We start from the raw sequence: 13,280 nt of genomic DNA, 5'->3' as shown, positions 1-13,280 counted from the left end.
CACCATAACCATTAATTGTTAAGTTTACAGTGCAGTAGTGTTGCTGTATGCATGTTGTTGCGCAATTGACCTTTAGAACTTTTTCATCTTGAAAAACTAAAGCCCTTTCGTTGAACAACTTACCTTTCCCCCTTCCTCCTCACCCCAGCAACCACCATTCTACATCCTGTTTCTACGTGTGGGCAAACCTCTTTTGAAGCTGATGTACCTTTCAGCCAAGTGGCCCAGGAGTCTGCTAAAAATTTCTCTACATATAGACTCAGGAATTTTCCAGGAGGATCATCAAGGTGCTGTGCTGTCATCCCTGTATGTCATAGGACCATAGGACAGTGTAACCAGATTCTTAAGTTTTCTACTTTAGGAGTTTTATGGAACTTTACCCCCCCCCCATTATCTCTTTAAGTCCCAACTCTTACTAGGGCTTTGGGTTTTGGATTCAGAGGAGGCACATATAATGTTGTATATTGCAAGAGGCACCTTCAAAAGTATTATGACAAAGCAAAGAATCTAACTTATTTGTAGGAGTAGATTACAGTAAATTAGGGAAACAAAAAATGCTTCATATCTGAATGATGGTTACATTGGAAGCTACTGTCTCTGTCTATTAGTAATTTTTCTAAACCTTTTGATTTTTTCCTGATCCTAAGGTAAGAGCCACTACAAATAAATGCTAGGCATTTAGAAATCCCAAGGAAATCTAGCATTATTTTCCTTACAGAGGAATGAGAGAGTAATAAGAGGAAAGCCCTAGTCCATGGGGCAAACATTGTTTAGGGGCCCTGGGTTCACCCATTACTTGAGAACATCTAGGACACTAAAAAGACACTAAAAGAGCTAGGCACTTTTACATAGGTTATTTACTTAAGTGTTATATCAACTATTTGGGGTAAGTGCAGTTATCGTTTTATAGATGAGGATGCTAGGCTGAGTGATTTGCCCATGGTCCCACAGCTGTTAGTGCAAAGCTACAATATGAGCATAAATCTGGCTCACACTGAGGTCTGAGCTGCTTCTACTCCATCAGGCTGAGGCACATATGACAACCTGAGTTTGCCAGGTATTCAGAAGGAAGAGGGAGGCCAGGGATAGGAAGGTGGAAGGAGAAGCAGGGACGGTGCAGATAACAGGGCTCACTCCTGGGGGATGGGGTAAGGTCCTGGTTTGATGAAGGAAAGTGCTGAACAGGGGCTTAGGGAGTTTGCCTGCCACTTCGGCAGAAATGCATAAGTAGAGGCTCCAGACACCACATTATGATAACTTTATACGTGAGGAAAGAGTCTCTTTATTCCACCCAGCATGTCTGCAAAGTCACGATGAGAAATAAAGCTTTCCACACACCAAAGGAACATGGTGAGTTAAAAAAAAAAAAAGATTTTATTTTAGTGGATAATATATTTATGTGGGTCAAACTCTAAAAGGTGGCACACTGCATTTTAGTTGTTTTTAAAGTAGTACTTCCATTTTGCTAAAACAACAGTAACAACACAAAGACTCTCAAAATCAATGTCCCACAGCCAAGCTAGATGAATGCAGAGGTCACTGGTGAAGAGCTCAGCTTAATAGTCATCTCTGCCACTGACAGCATTTTCTCTAATTAAATATGAATTTTGAAAGGTGCATTACATGCACTTCTGGTCTTCCTCAGTCAGGCTTCATTGCCAGTGAAGCTTCATTGGCAGCGCACAGAGGAATAGTGTTGCAGCTTATAGGAATTCCAGTAGTTGTCAGCTTTTCCAGAGGTTACGGGAGGCATCAGCCCTTGCTTTCTTGGTTTAATCTAAGAAGGATCCTTTATTCCAATTATTAGATGAGAGTGTACAAGTAGAACTTCCCTCTTCGGTTTGTCTTTTAGCCACCTCCTTCCTTCCAAATAGATCTTTGGGAACTTTTGTTTATTTCCACTGAAACCTCTTCCTCAGGAGGTCGCTCCAAACCCTAAAGGTGTGCTAGAAAGAGCATGGTTTGCCTGTGTGCTGACGTCAGAGGCCAGAAGTGTTGCCATGCAAACTTTTATCTGTTACAGGCTGTGCTAATTGGAGATGTTTTTACTAAGTACCATAACAGCACTTTGACCTTTCACAGTGATACTGTGCAGAGGAATTTGCAATCTTAAAAATGACCCATTCAGCTAGAGGGAAACTGTGGTAGCCCACAACTGGGATTTCTGTTAAAGAATTCTGTCTTTTAGGGAGGGATAGGTAAGTGAGGCCTGACACGGAGGCAGAGACCCCATGTCACATTGCTGGTGAGTTAGGAGCAGAGATAATGTTTTCTCTCTCCCTCCCTGAGATGTGATATGTTTCCAAAGAAAGAAACCTCAGGTGGGAAGGGCAGAAACACCGCCTCTTGGTTTGAGCTGGGAGGAGTGTCCTGCCTACAATAAGCCACAGAGAAGGAGAAGGCCTGATGCGATGTGTCATGATTCCCCCACTCCCATTACCTTGGCTGCCTTTTAGTGTGATTGCATGCCTTGCTTGTGGAGGGTAAGGGCCTGGGCACGTTGGTTCTGTAATTAGTGCAAAGAAAAGCTTCACAAGGGCTGCCTAGGGCTTCAGCCAAATAAAGTCTGGGAGGTGGGGCAACTGCCCAGGGAAATTAAAGAAAGTCACTGTCACTACTCCTTTAACCAGCTGATGGCCTCTCACTAATCACCCACTGTGAGGTTCATTATCTGATCCCCCTTGCTGAAGGGCAGAGCCAGTCTGTCAGATCAATAAATCTCAGGACAGTGGAAAGCCCTTTAGTAGCAGCCTTGAAAGACATGGACATACTGGGAGAATTGGCCAACTTACTTTGTTTCTGAAATTGAGTTTAGTCCTGAAGTATACGAGATGAAAATAGAGGAAAAAAAAGGGGGAGGGGGAATGTCTACATATTATATGCAGGATGGCTATATAGAGGAAACAGTTACTTTTTAAAAGGCATCATCTTTTTTTAGCCTAAGAGATTTGTGTCCACCTTTTGGATCCTAGGTTCTAAATAATTGTATTGGATGACTGTACCCTGGAGGGAGATTCAGATTATCTTGGAGATAGAAGAAAGTCACTGTAAGCACACCAGTGGAGGGAGGGGTGCTCACTCAGGAGAGTCTGATTTTGTTACCAGGTTATTCTAGTTCCTGGGCTATTGGCTTGTTTTCATTGTTTCAGCCACTTAGGGCTAAAGTGTTTTGAAAAAGAACCAGTTCTTACCTCTTAAGGAAGCTCTTAGAACCTCCCTTGGTCTAAGAATTCTCTATTTCTGAGTGTCTTTGGTTAGTGCAATAACAAGGAATATGCCCTAGCCTCAAGTTCCCCAGATTCATTTTTTTCAGTGCAAAAGTACAGAAGTATCTGCTCTGTGCTAAGCCAGGGGCTATAAAAATGCAAAAATCATGCCAGCCCTTGAAGACTTCATGGTATAAGAATCGGCATCACTGCTTTCTTGCCTAGACATTTGCCCATATGTTCTCCTGTAGACCTCAGCTGATGTATGTGACATGCCTGCAGCAGCCCCACCTGACCCTTTATAAACCTAAGATAAAACCTCCCTGTTCTCCTCATAACCTAGAGAAATATTGCCTCAGAAATCCATAAATAGTTGGCCGATGACTTTCATTTGGATTGGATTTCCACAGGGAGAGTGGAATGATCATCTCATATCTTTATCCTTGCCTCAGTTTCATGAAAAAGGCAAAATAAGGACTGTCATTAGATTGGTAAAAGCAGGACCCTGTAAGTCCCCAAGCTTGGCAAATGATTGAGTTTGTCAGAAGGTCTAGGTAAGTTCAGTCACTTATAAAAACCTCAGATGGCTAGTGCCCAGCTGAAAATTATTCTAAACTGTTGATTGCTACAGAGAGTCCATTTAATTTGTCAGGGAGGATTTCCAGGAGTGGAGGTGTGGAAGGGAGGAGCACAGTGAGGGGAATCCTTGGCATTGTCAAAATACTGAGAACTCCTAACTTAGAATTTTCTGATATATCAATCTGAATCATTCTTGCCCCAACCAAAAATGCAGTAGTAAGACCAAAAAAAGAAGCTTATTCCATAGCCATACATCTTTTTTAATCTAATCATGATTTACTGAATTTTTTAAAACTTTATTGAGGTATAATTGACATAAAATAAGACATATTTATGCAAATACATATGTCCACCACCACCACCACAACATAGAACATTTGCATCACGTAAAAAAGTTCTCCTTTAAAGTCAGTCTTAACCCTGAGTCTGGGCCCTAGGCAACCACGATGTGTTTTCTGTCACTATAAATTAGATTTATCTTCTATAAAATTTCACATAAATACATATAATACATGCTTTTTTTGTGTCTGAGATTCATCTATGTTGTGACACTCTTAGGTGTTTACTGAAGAGAAATGAAAATATGTCCACCCTGGGCGCCTGGATGGCTCAGTTGGTTAAGCATCTGCCTTCGGCTCAGGTCATGATCCCAGGGTTCTGGGATTGAGTCCCGTGTTGGGCTCCCTGCTCAGTGGGGGAGTCTACTTCTGCCCCTCCCTCTTTGCTCATTCTCTCTCTCTCTCTCTCAAATGAGTAAATCTTTAAAAAAAAAAATATGTCCACCCAAAGCCTGGTGCACAAGTGTTTATAGTAGCATTATTCATAATAACCCCAAACTAGAAACAACATAAATGTCCATCAGCAACTGAAGAGATAAAAAATGTGATACATCCATATAATGGAATATTATTTAGCCACAAAAAAGAATGAAGTACTGATACCTGCTGCAATTGGGATGACTCTTGAAAACATGCTAAGTGAAAGAAGCTGCTCATAAAAAACCAGAAGATTCTATTTATTTGAAATGTCCGGAATAGATACGTCTATAAAGACAGGGAATGGATTAGTGGCTACCCAGGGCTAGGGTTAGGAAACAGGATGGGGAGTGATTCCTAATGGGTATGAGGCTTTTTGAGGGGTTGATGAAAATGTTCTAAATTTAGATCATAATGATAGTTGTACAAATATATGAATATATTATATACTTTAAATGAATGAATTTTGTGGTATGTAAATTATGTCTCAATAAAGATCTTTAAAAAAAAGAAAGGGGCTCCTGGGTGGCACAGCGGTTAAGCGTCTGCCTTCGGCTCAGGGCGTGATCCCGGCGTTATGGGTTCGAGCCCCACATCAGGCTCCTCTGCTATGAGCCTGCTTCTTCCTCTCCCACTCCCCCTGCTTGTGTTCCCTCTCTCACTGGTTGTCTCTATCTCTGTTGAATAAATAAATAAAATCTTTAAAAAAATAAAAATAAATAAATAAATAAAAACTACCAAACCATTTTCAAAAGTTGTACCATTTCTCATTCCAACTGACAATGAATAAGAGTTTCAGCTACTCCATATTCTTGTCACACTTGGAATTGTGTTTTTAATTTTACCTATTCTATGGGTATGCAGTGCTGTCATTAAACTGCCTACTTATTATCACCTTTTGTCTCATTGCATCCAAGAAGGCAAGATAGGTCACCAGCAGCTCTGCTGGAGCCATGCGAGGAAATTTGGCCAAGGTTCTACTTGCTGGGTCTGCTCATACTGGCACAGTCTGATCCGGAAATATGGCCTATGGCCTCAATATGTGCCGCCAGTATTTCTGCCAGTACTCGAAGGTTATTGGCTTCATTAAGTTGGGTTAAGTGAACTTCCTTCAGTGGGTCATCCAAGATGCCTAACTTACTGTGGATGTCCAAGAGACCTACCTTCATGTTAACTCATTGTACATAAAATAAAAATATTTCGAGTACTTCTTTAGAATTAAAAAAAATTAAAATTACTGTTAGTTTTATTTGCATGGTGACAAGTGATGCTTGAGCAGTTGTCATTTGCTTATTGGCCGTTATGTATCTTCTTTTATGAAGTGTCCAGATTATTTGCTTATTTTAAAAATTTGCTCATTTGTCTTTTGTGTGTGTGCGTTATTTAAGAATTTTTGTGTATTCTGGATGCAAGTTCTTTGTCGTATATATGTATTGCTAATATTTTCTCCTAGTCTGTGGCTTGCCTTTGCATCTTCTTAATGGTATTTTTCAAAGTCCAGACATTTTAGTGAAGACCAATTTTAATTTAATATTCATGAAGATGAATTTATTAATCTTTTTGTGATGATTTTTGCTTTTGTGTTTTATTTAGTAAACTGTTGCATACTTCTAGTTGTGAAATTTTTCACCTGAATTTTTTCTTGTAAGGTTTTTTTTTTTTTTAAGATTTTATTTATTTATTTAAGACAGAGACAGAGACAGGGGAAGGGCAGAAGCAGGCTCCCTGCTGAGAATGGAGCGCTCTTTGGGGCCTGATCCAGGATCCCAGGACCCTGGGATCATGACCTCAGCTGAAGGCAAATGCTTAACCGCTTAACCAACTGAGCCACCCAGGTGCCCTTCTTTTGTAGGTTTTATAGTTTTAGCTTTCACATTTAGTTCTATGATCCATTTCACATTAATTTTTTTTTAAAGTAATCTCTATGTCCATTGTGGGGCTCGAACTCAAGACCTGAGATCAAGAGTCACAAACCCTGTGACTGAGCCAGCCAGGTGCCCCCCCTTTTATTAATTACATTTATTTAAATTATTTTACATTAATTTTCTTTTTGTATGGTGTGTGGTAAGAGTAAGTGTTCGTTCCACCCTCCACCGCCCTCTACCCCAAATATCCAGTTGTTTCATTGTTGTCGAAAAGATTAATCTTGCTCCTAATGAAGTGCCTTGGCACATTTATAAAAAATCAACTGACCATATATGTATGTGGATTCTCTTCCTTTGGTCTGTTTGTCTTAATTTATGCCCTACACTGTCTAAATTATTGCAGGTAATATTAGTCCTCTAATTTTGTTCTTTTTAAAAATTGTTTTGTGCTTACTTTGGCAGCACATATGCTAAAATTGGAATGATCTAGAGAATATTAGCTGAAATTGGAATGATCTAGAGAATATTAGCATGTGCAAGGATAACATGCAAATTCATGAAGTGTTCCATATTTTTACTAGAAAAAAAGTGTTTTGAACATTCTAGGGTCCTTCGCATTCCCATATAAAGAGTGAAATTAGTTTGTCCATTTCTACAAAGAAGTCTGCTAAGATTTTGGTTAAAATTGCATTAACTCTAGATGAACTTGGGGGAGAATCGACACTTTAATAATATTGTTTTCAAATCCATGAACTTTATATAAGTCCATTTATTTAAATCTTTTAAATTTTCTCATCAGTGTTTTGTAGTTTTTTAGCATATTATTTGCAACTATTTTGTTCAGTCTTTCCCCAATTATTTCATTTTTATGTTACATAATGGTATTTTTTATTTCTAATATTTTTGTTATGTATAGACATAGAATAGTTTTATATTGACCTTTTTTCCTGAAGCTTTGATAAACTCATTTATTAATTCTTTTTTTTACAGTCCTTAGAGTTTTCTGTGCCCATAATCATGTTGTATACCGATAATTTCAGTTTTACTTCTTTCAAATCTATATGTCTTTAATTTCTTCTTCTTTCCTTATTGCACTGTCTAGGTCCTCCAGTGAAATATTGTAGTGGTAAGAGTAGACATCTCTTTCAGATTTTCAAGAGAAAGCATTTGGTCTTTCATCATTAAGTAATAGGTTAGCTGTCAGTTTTCATAGATTCTCTTTATTAAGTTGAGGAAGTTTTCTTCCATTCTAAGTTTGCTGAGAATTTTTTTCATGAATGATTGTCGAATTTGTCAGTGCTTTTTCTGCATGCTCTACTCCCTGAGCTAGCCAGATGCCCCTGGATTTTTCTTCTTATTCTGATTTAGAGTTATGGTGATTAATTTTTAATACTAACTTAACCTTATATTCCTGAGATAAACCCCTCTTGATCATGATACAGTATTTGTTTTATACATTACAGAATTTGAATTGCTAGTATTTTGTTGACTATTTTTGTGTCGATGTTTATGAGGGATGTCAGTTCCATAATTTCCTTGCAATGTCTTTGGTTTTGATACTAGAGTAATGTTGCCCTATAAAATAAGTTGTACGGTATTCCTTCCTCCATTTTTATAAGAGTTTGTGTAGGAAAAAAAAAAGTTTGTGTAGGATTGGTATTATTTCTTGCTTAATGATTAATAGAATTAACCAGTGAGAACATCTGGGTCTAGAGTTTTCTTTGTGGGAAGAATTTTTTACCCAACATTTATTATGAGAAATTTCTTGGGTGCCTGGATGGCTCAGTTGGTTGGGCATCCAACTCTTCATTTAAGCTGGGGTCATGATCTCAGGGTTGTGGGTTTGAGCCCCATGTGGGGCTCTGCACTGAGGATGGGGCCTGCTTGGGATTCTGTCTCTCCCTCTGCCCCCCCACCCCACTCACACTCTCACTCTCTAAAAAAGAAAGAAAAACAAAAGAAAGAAAGAAAGAAAATTTCAAACATACAGTAAAGATGAAAAATTACACAGTGAATTGTATTGTAACCATCACCTAGATTCTGTCATTTACACTTTGTTATATTTTATCACATATCTGATCCAGAAGATGAATCTCCATCAATCCATTTATTTTTTTATGTGTTTTAAGGTAAATTACATATATCAGTATACTTCTGTGGGAAGCATTTTAATTATTAATTCAATTGCTTTAATAAATTTAGGAATAGTAAGGTTTTCTACTTGTTCTTGAGCCGGTTTTAGTCATTTGTTTCTTGAAGGAAGTTATTCATTAATATGGGTTGTTAAATTTATTGGCATAAGTTCATATATATCCTATATCCTTTTTTCCTTTAAATGCCTATAGGATTTGGGGTGCCTGGGTGGTTCAGTCATTTGTGTCCAGCTCTTTATTTGGGCTCAGTTCATGATCTCAGGGTTGTGAGACTGAGCCCTGGGACCTGCTCTTTGCTCTCTCCCTCTCCCTCAACCCCCCCCCTCTAAACAGACAAACAAATAAATAAAATCTTTAAATGCCTATAGGATTTATCATTTATGATGAGTAATGTGTGTGTTTCCTTTCTTGTTCCTGTTCAGTCTGGCTACAGGTTTTATCAATTTTAGTAATCTTTCCCAAGAGTTAGTTTTAGTTTTATTCATTTTCTGTTATTTTTGTGTTATCTATTTTATTGATTTATATGACTATCTTTGTTATTTCCTTCTGTTTGCTCTTCTTTTTCTAATTTTTTAAAAAGATTTTATTTATTTACTTGAGAGAGAGAGAGCATATGTGAACACAGAGGGAGAAGGAGAAGCAGACTCCCCACTGAGCAGGGAGCCTGACATGGGGCTCCATCCAAGGACCCTGAGATCGTGACCTGAGCAGAAGGCAGATGCTTAAACAACTGAGCCCCCCAGTCACCTCTTCTTTTTCTAATTTCTTAAGGTAGAAACTTAGATTGTTGATTTTAATTCTTATTTTCTAATATAAAAATTTAGTGGTATAAATTTCCCCTGTGTTAGCAACATCCCATAGATTTTGGTATGCTGTGTTTTCATTTTCATTCACTTCACAGTATTTTCTCATTTCTTTAGTGATATAAAGAACTGTGCTGTTTCATTTCCATTCTGGGGGATTTTTCAGATAAATTCCTGTTATTTATTATTTTTTCCCTGGTAGATAGAAAATATACTCCGTGTGATTGATTTCATTCCTTTTAAATTTATTGAGATTTGTTTTATGGTCTAGCATGTGTTCTGTCTTGTTGAATGTTCTGTGTGCATTTTAAAAGGACATGTTCTCTCTTTAAAGGGCACCTGGGTGGCTCAGTCAGTTAAGCGTCTGCCTTTGGCTCTGCCTTTGGCTCAGGTCATGATCCCAGGGTCATGAGATTGAGCCCCGTGGGAGCCTGCTTCTCCCTCTCCCCCTGCTGCTCCCCTTGCTTGTACTCTTTCTCTCTCTCTGTCAAATAAATAAATAAAATCTTAAAAAAAAAAAAAAAGAATATGTACTCTCCTGTTGAATAGAGTTTTCTATTTTCTATAAATGCCTTTACGTCTATTTGGTTAGTAATGTTTAAATCTTCTGTTTTCGAAAAGAAAAAAAAAACTTCTGTCTTCACTGACTTTCTGTCTAATTGTTTTATCAGTTATGAGGAGTATTGAAACTTACAACTGTAATAGTAGACTTTTTAATTTCTTCCTTCATTTCTGTCAGTTTTGCTTCATCCAGAATTTTGAAGCTCTCTTATTAGGTACACATATACATTAAAATTGTCTTTGTAATGAACTGACCCTTTTATCATTATAGAAATTTCACTTTTTACTCCTGGTAATATTCCTTGTTTTGAAGTCTCCTTTGTCAGATATTATTATAGCAATTCTACTTTCTTTAATTGGTGTCTCCAGAAGCATATCTTTCTCCATCTTTTTACTTTCAACCTGTGTCTTTATATTTTAGGTGAATTTCGTTTAGACAATCCATAGTTGGATCTTAATTTTATGTCCAGTCTGACAGTCTCTGTCTTTTGATTCAAGTGTTACATTTAATTTATTTATCAATATGGCTGAGTTAAAATCTGCCATCTTGCCTTTTTTTCCCCCTTTTCTCCCACCTGTTCTTTATTCATTTTTTTCTTTTCTGCCTTCTTTTGTATTGACTGCCTGTCTTTTATATTTTATGTCCACTGTTGACTTTTTAGCTGTACCTCTTTGTTCTATTTTTAGTGGTTGCTCTTTAACTTATCGCAATGTACCTTCAAAATAATGTTATATGACTTCATGTAACATGTAATAACCTTGCAATCATTTATTTGTATTGCTCCCTCCTGTCCTTTGTACTGGTATTGTCATACATTTTTCTTCTAGGTTTTATAAATTTTCTTCCAGGTTTTTTAAATACGTTGCTGTTATTACTATTATTTCTTAAACAAGAGAAAACCAAATTTAATAGTGTACATAAGTACATGGGAGAATGCACACAGACATGGGAATTCCCACATTGCTATTATTTTTTGCTTTAAAGAGTCAATTGTCTTTTAATTCATTTTTATAATTTATGTAAAAGTATATTTATCCATGTATTTACCATTTCCAGTGTTCTTCATTCCTATTTATAGATCCAGATAATGTAATTTTCCTTCTGCCAGAAGGACTTCTTCTAACATCTCTTGTAGTGCTGTACTTTTGGCAACATATTCTCTCAGATTGTTTGAAAAGATCTGTATTTCACCCTCATTTCTGAAGGATGTATTTGCTGGATATAGAATTCTAAGTTAACAGTAAATGGCGGGGTGGGGGGGGCATAGATAGTATTTTGTTGTTTTCTGGTTTCTGTAGTTTCTGACAAGAATTGTGAATTCTTCTCTTTTTTCCTCTCTATACAATATATTCTTCCCCCTCTGGCTGCTTTTTATATTCTCTAACACTAATTCTCAGCAATTTTATTATGTTGAGCTTTATATCTTCCATTTTGTTCTTTATTATGTTCATTGATGTTTTTAAATACTTGAACAAATTTTATTTTGGGGGGCCAGAGGGAGAGGGAGAGAATTTTTTTTTAAGATTTTATTTCTTTTAGAGAGAGAGAGTGTACACGTGCACAAGGGAGCAGGAGGAGAGGCAGAGGGGAAGGAGAGGAACAAGCAGACTCTGTGCTGAGCACTGAGCCTGACATGGGACTTAATATCAGGACCTGATCATGACCTGCACTGAAATCAAGAGTCTGAGCCATCCAGGCTCCCCTATAATAGCTCTCTAAATGTTCTTGCTTATAATTCCAGTATCTCATTTCTGGGTCTCTTTCTTTTGACTATTTTTCCTTTTGGTTATGAGTCACATTTTCCTGTTTTTTACATGTCTGGTAATTTTTTTATTGGAAACTAGGCATTGTGAATGTTATGTAGTTGAGTGCTAGATTTTGTTGTCTTTATTAAATAGTGTTGGACTTTGTTCAGGAATGCAGGTAAATTCTTTCTGGAATAGTGTGGTCCATTTGAAACTTCCTTTTTTGTTGTTGTTGTGATTTTTTTTCCAGTTTTATTGGGGTATGATTGACATACACCACTTACAAGTTTAAGGTGTACAGCACAATGACATGACTTACATATATTATGAAATGATGACCACAATAAGTTTAATCAACATCCATCTCATATAGATACCAAAGAGAGGGCAAAAACTTTTTTTTCCTTGTGATGAGAGCTCTTAGGACTCATTCTTAACAACTTTCAGACATACCATACAGCCGTGTCAATTATAGCCAATATATTGTACATCATCAGTACTTATTTATTTTATAACTGGAAGTTTGTGCCTTTTGACCAAATTCATCCATGAAACTTCTTTTTAATCTTTGGGTAGGTTTAGAGTAGCCTTTACTCTAGGGCTAGTTTAGTTCCACTACTAAGGTGTGACCGTTATGGGGTCTCTTAGGAATGCCGTAGGTATTCCACAGGTACTTCTCATTCTGGTTGGTCAAAATTCAAACACCTCTCAGTCCTGTATGAGCTTACAAGATTCTCTTTTGTGGGGAGATCTCGTTGAGTTTTTACCCTACACATGCAATCCTTATTATCAGCAACAGATTCAGTGGGAATACTATGCAAATCTCTGGTGATCTGCCTTACAAGTTCTAGCCACCTCTGTCTCCCCAAAGTCCAGTGTATCTCCTTAGCCCAGCAAGACCTTATGCTCACCTTATGTTTTCTTTCTCTCGGCATACCTATCCTGAACTCCCTATTATCCAGTGTCTATCCTAGTATCCCTATTTTCCACTCCCTATTATCCAGAGGGTTGTGTCTTTCACAGTTCTCACCTACTCCATCATGACTGAAGTGGAAGTCGTAAACTACTTAAAAATATTACAGTATACTTGGAGTTACTCAGCTGAATTTTTTAAATTTCACTCACTTTTCAGAGAACCTTCCTTTGTATTAACTATTCACATATATTGTCCCATTTTACTTCATTTCTCTTTCTTCCTCTTTCAGTCAGTAGAAGGTAGAGTCCTGAATGGATATTGGAAACAATATATATAGTGAGCATTTTAATATTCTTTTAAGATAATCCACTAAAAGATGTCTCTTCCGTTTCCCCATTTTCCCTTTCTGTTCTTGGGTCCGGGTCCCAGCCTTACATTGATCCTTTACACAGGCTCACCCTCAAATCTCTCAAAACAAGAAGGAGAATTGAAACGTGAAGCTCTTGCATAGCTGACATTTTGTCCTTTTAACTGTGTACTTGATCACTATGTCCCTTTTAGGCCATGTCTGGATGGACAGGTTTTGCCCTGTTTAAGAGAAACTTAAGCAGACTGAATCTGAAGGAAGTAAACAGCCTTCTCTGGGTACTAGTTAGCCTTGGAGCTCCTGAACCTCATCTTCTGAGATGCAAATCT

The 13,280-nt window shown here is 37.5% G+C and overlaps 1 protein-coding gene and 1 pseudogene across 4 annotated transcripts in view; both read left to right on the top strand.

Annotated features, from left to right (window-relative positions):
* ARMH3 (armadillo like helical domain containing 3) overlaps window positions 1–13,280 on the top strand; it is a 187,836-nt gene that overhangs the window by 159,615 nt on the left and 14,941 nt on the right. The window contains exon 25 of one of the 4 annotated variants that reach the window (XM_034663163.1): window positions 149–4,308. The exons of the other annotated variants lie outside the window; for them this stretch is intronic. Coding sequence (XP_034519054.1) covers window positions 149–325 — 177 coding nt within the window. The 3' untranslated portion in view covers window positions 326–4,308. Of the gene's footprint in view, window positions 1–148; window positions 4,309–13,280 lie in introns of those variants that run through there. 4 annotated transcript variants of the gene reach the window in all.
* Window positions 6,887–6,981, top strand: LOC117802838 (annotated as a pseudogene).

Source organism: Ailuropoda melanoleuca, chromosome 6 (genome assembly GCF_002007445.2).
Source record: "Ailuropoda melanoleuca isolate Jingjing chromosome 6, ASM200744v2, whole genome shotgun sequence".
NCBI classification, from domain to species: domain Eukaryota; kingdom Metazoa; phylum Chordata; class Mammalia; order Carnivora; family Ursidae; genus Ailuropoda; species Ailuropoda melanoleuca.
This window is presented reverse-complemented; position numbering and strand designations above follow the sequence as displayed.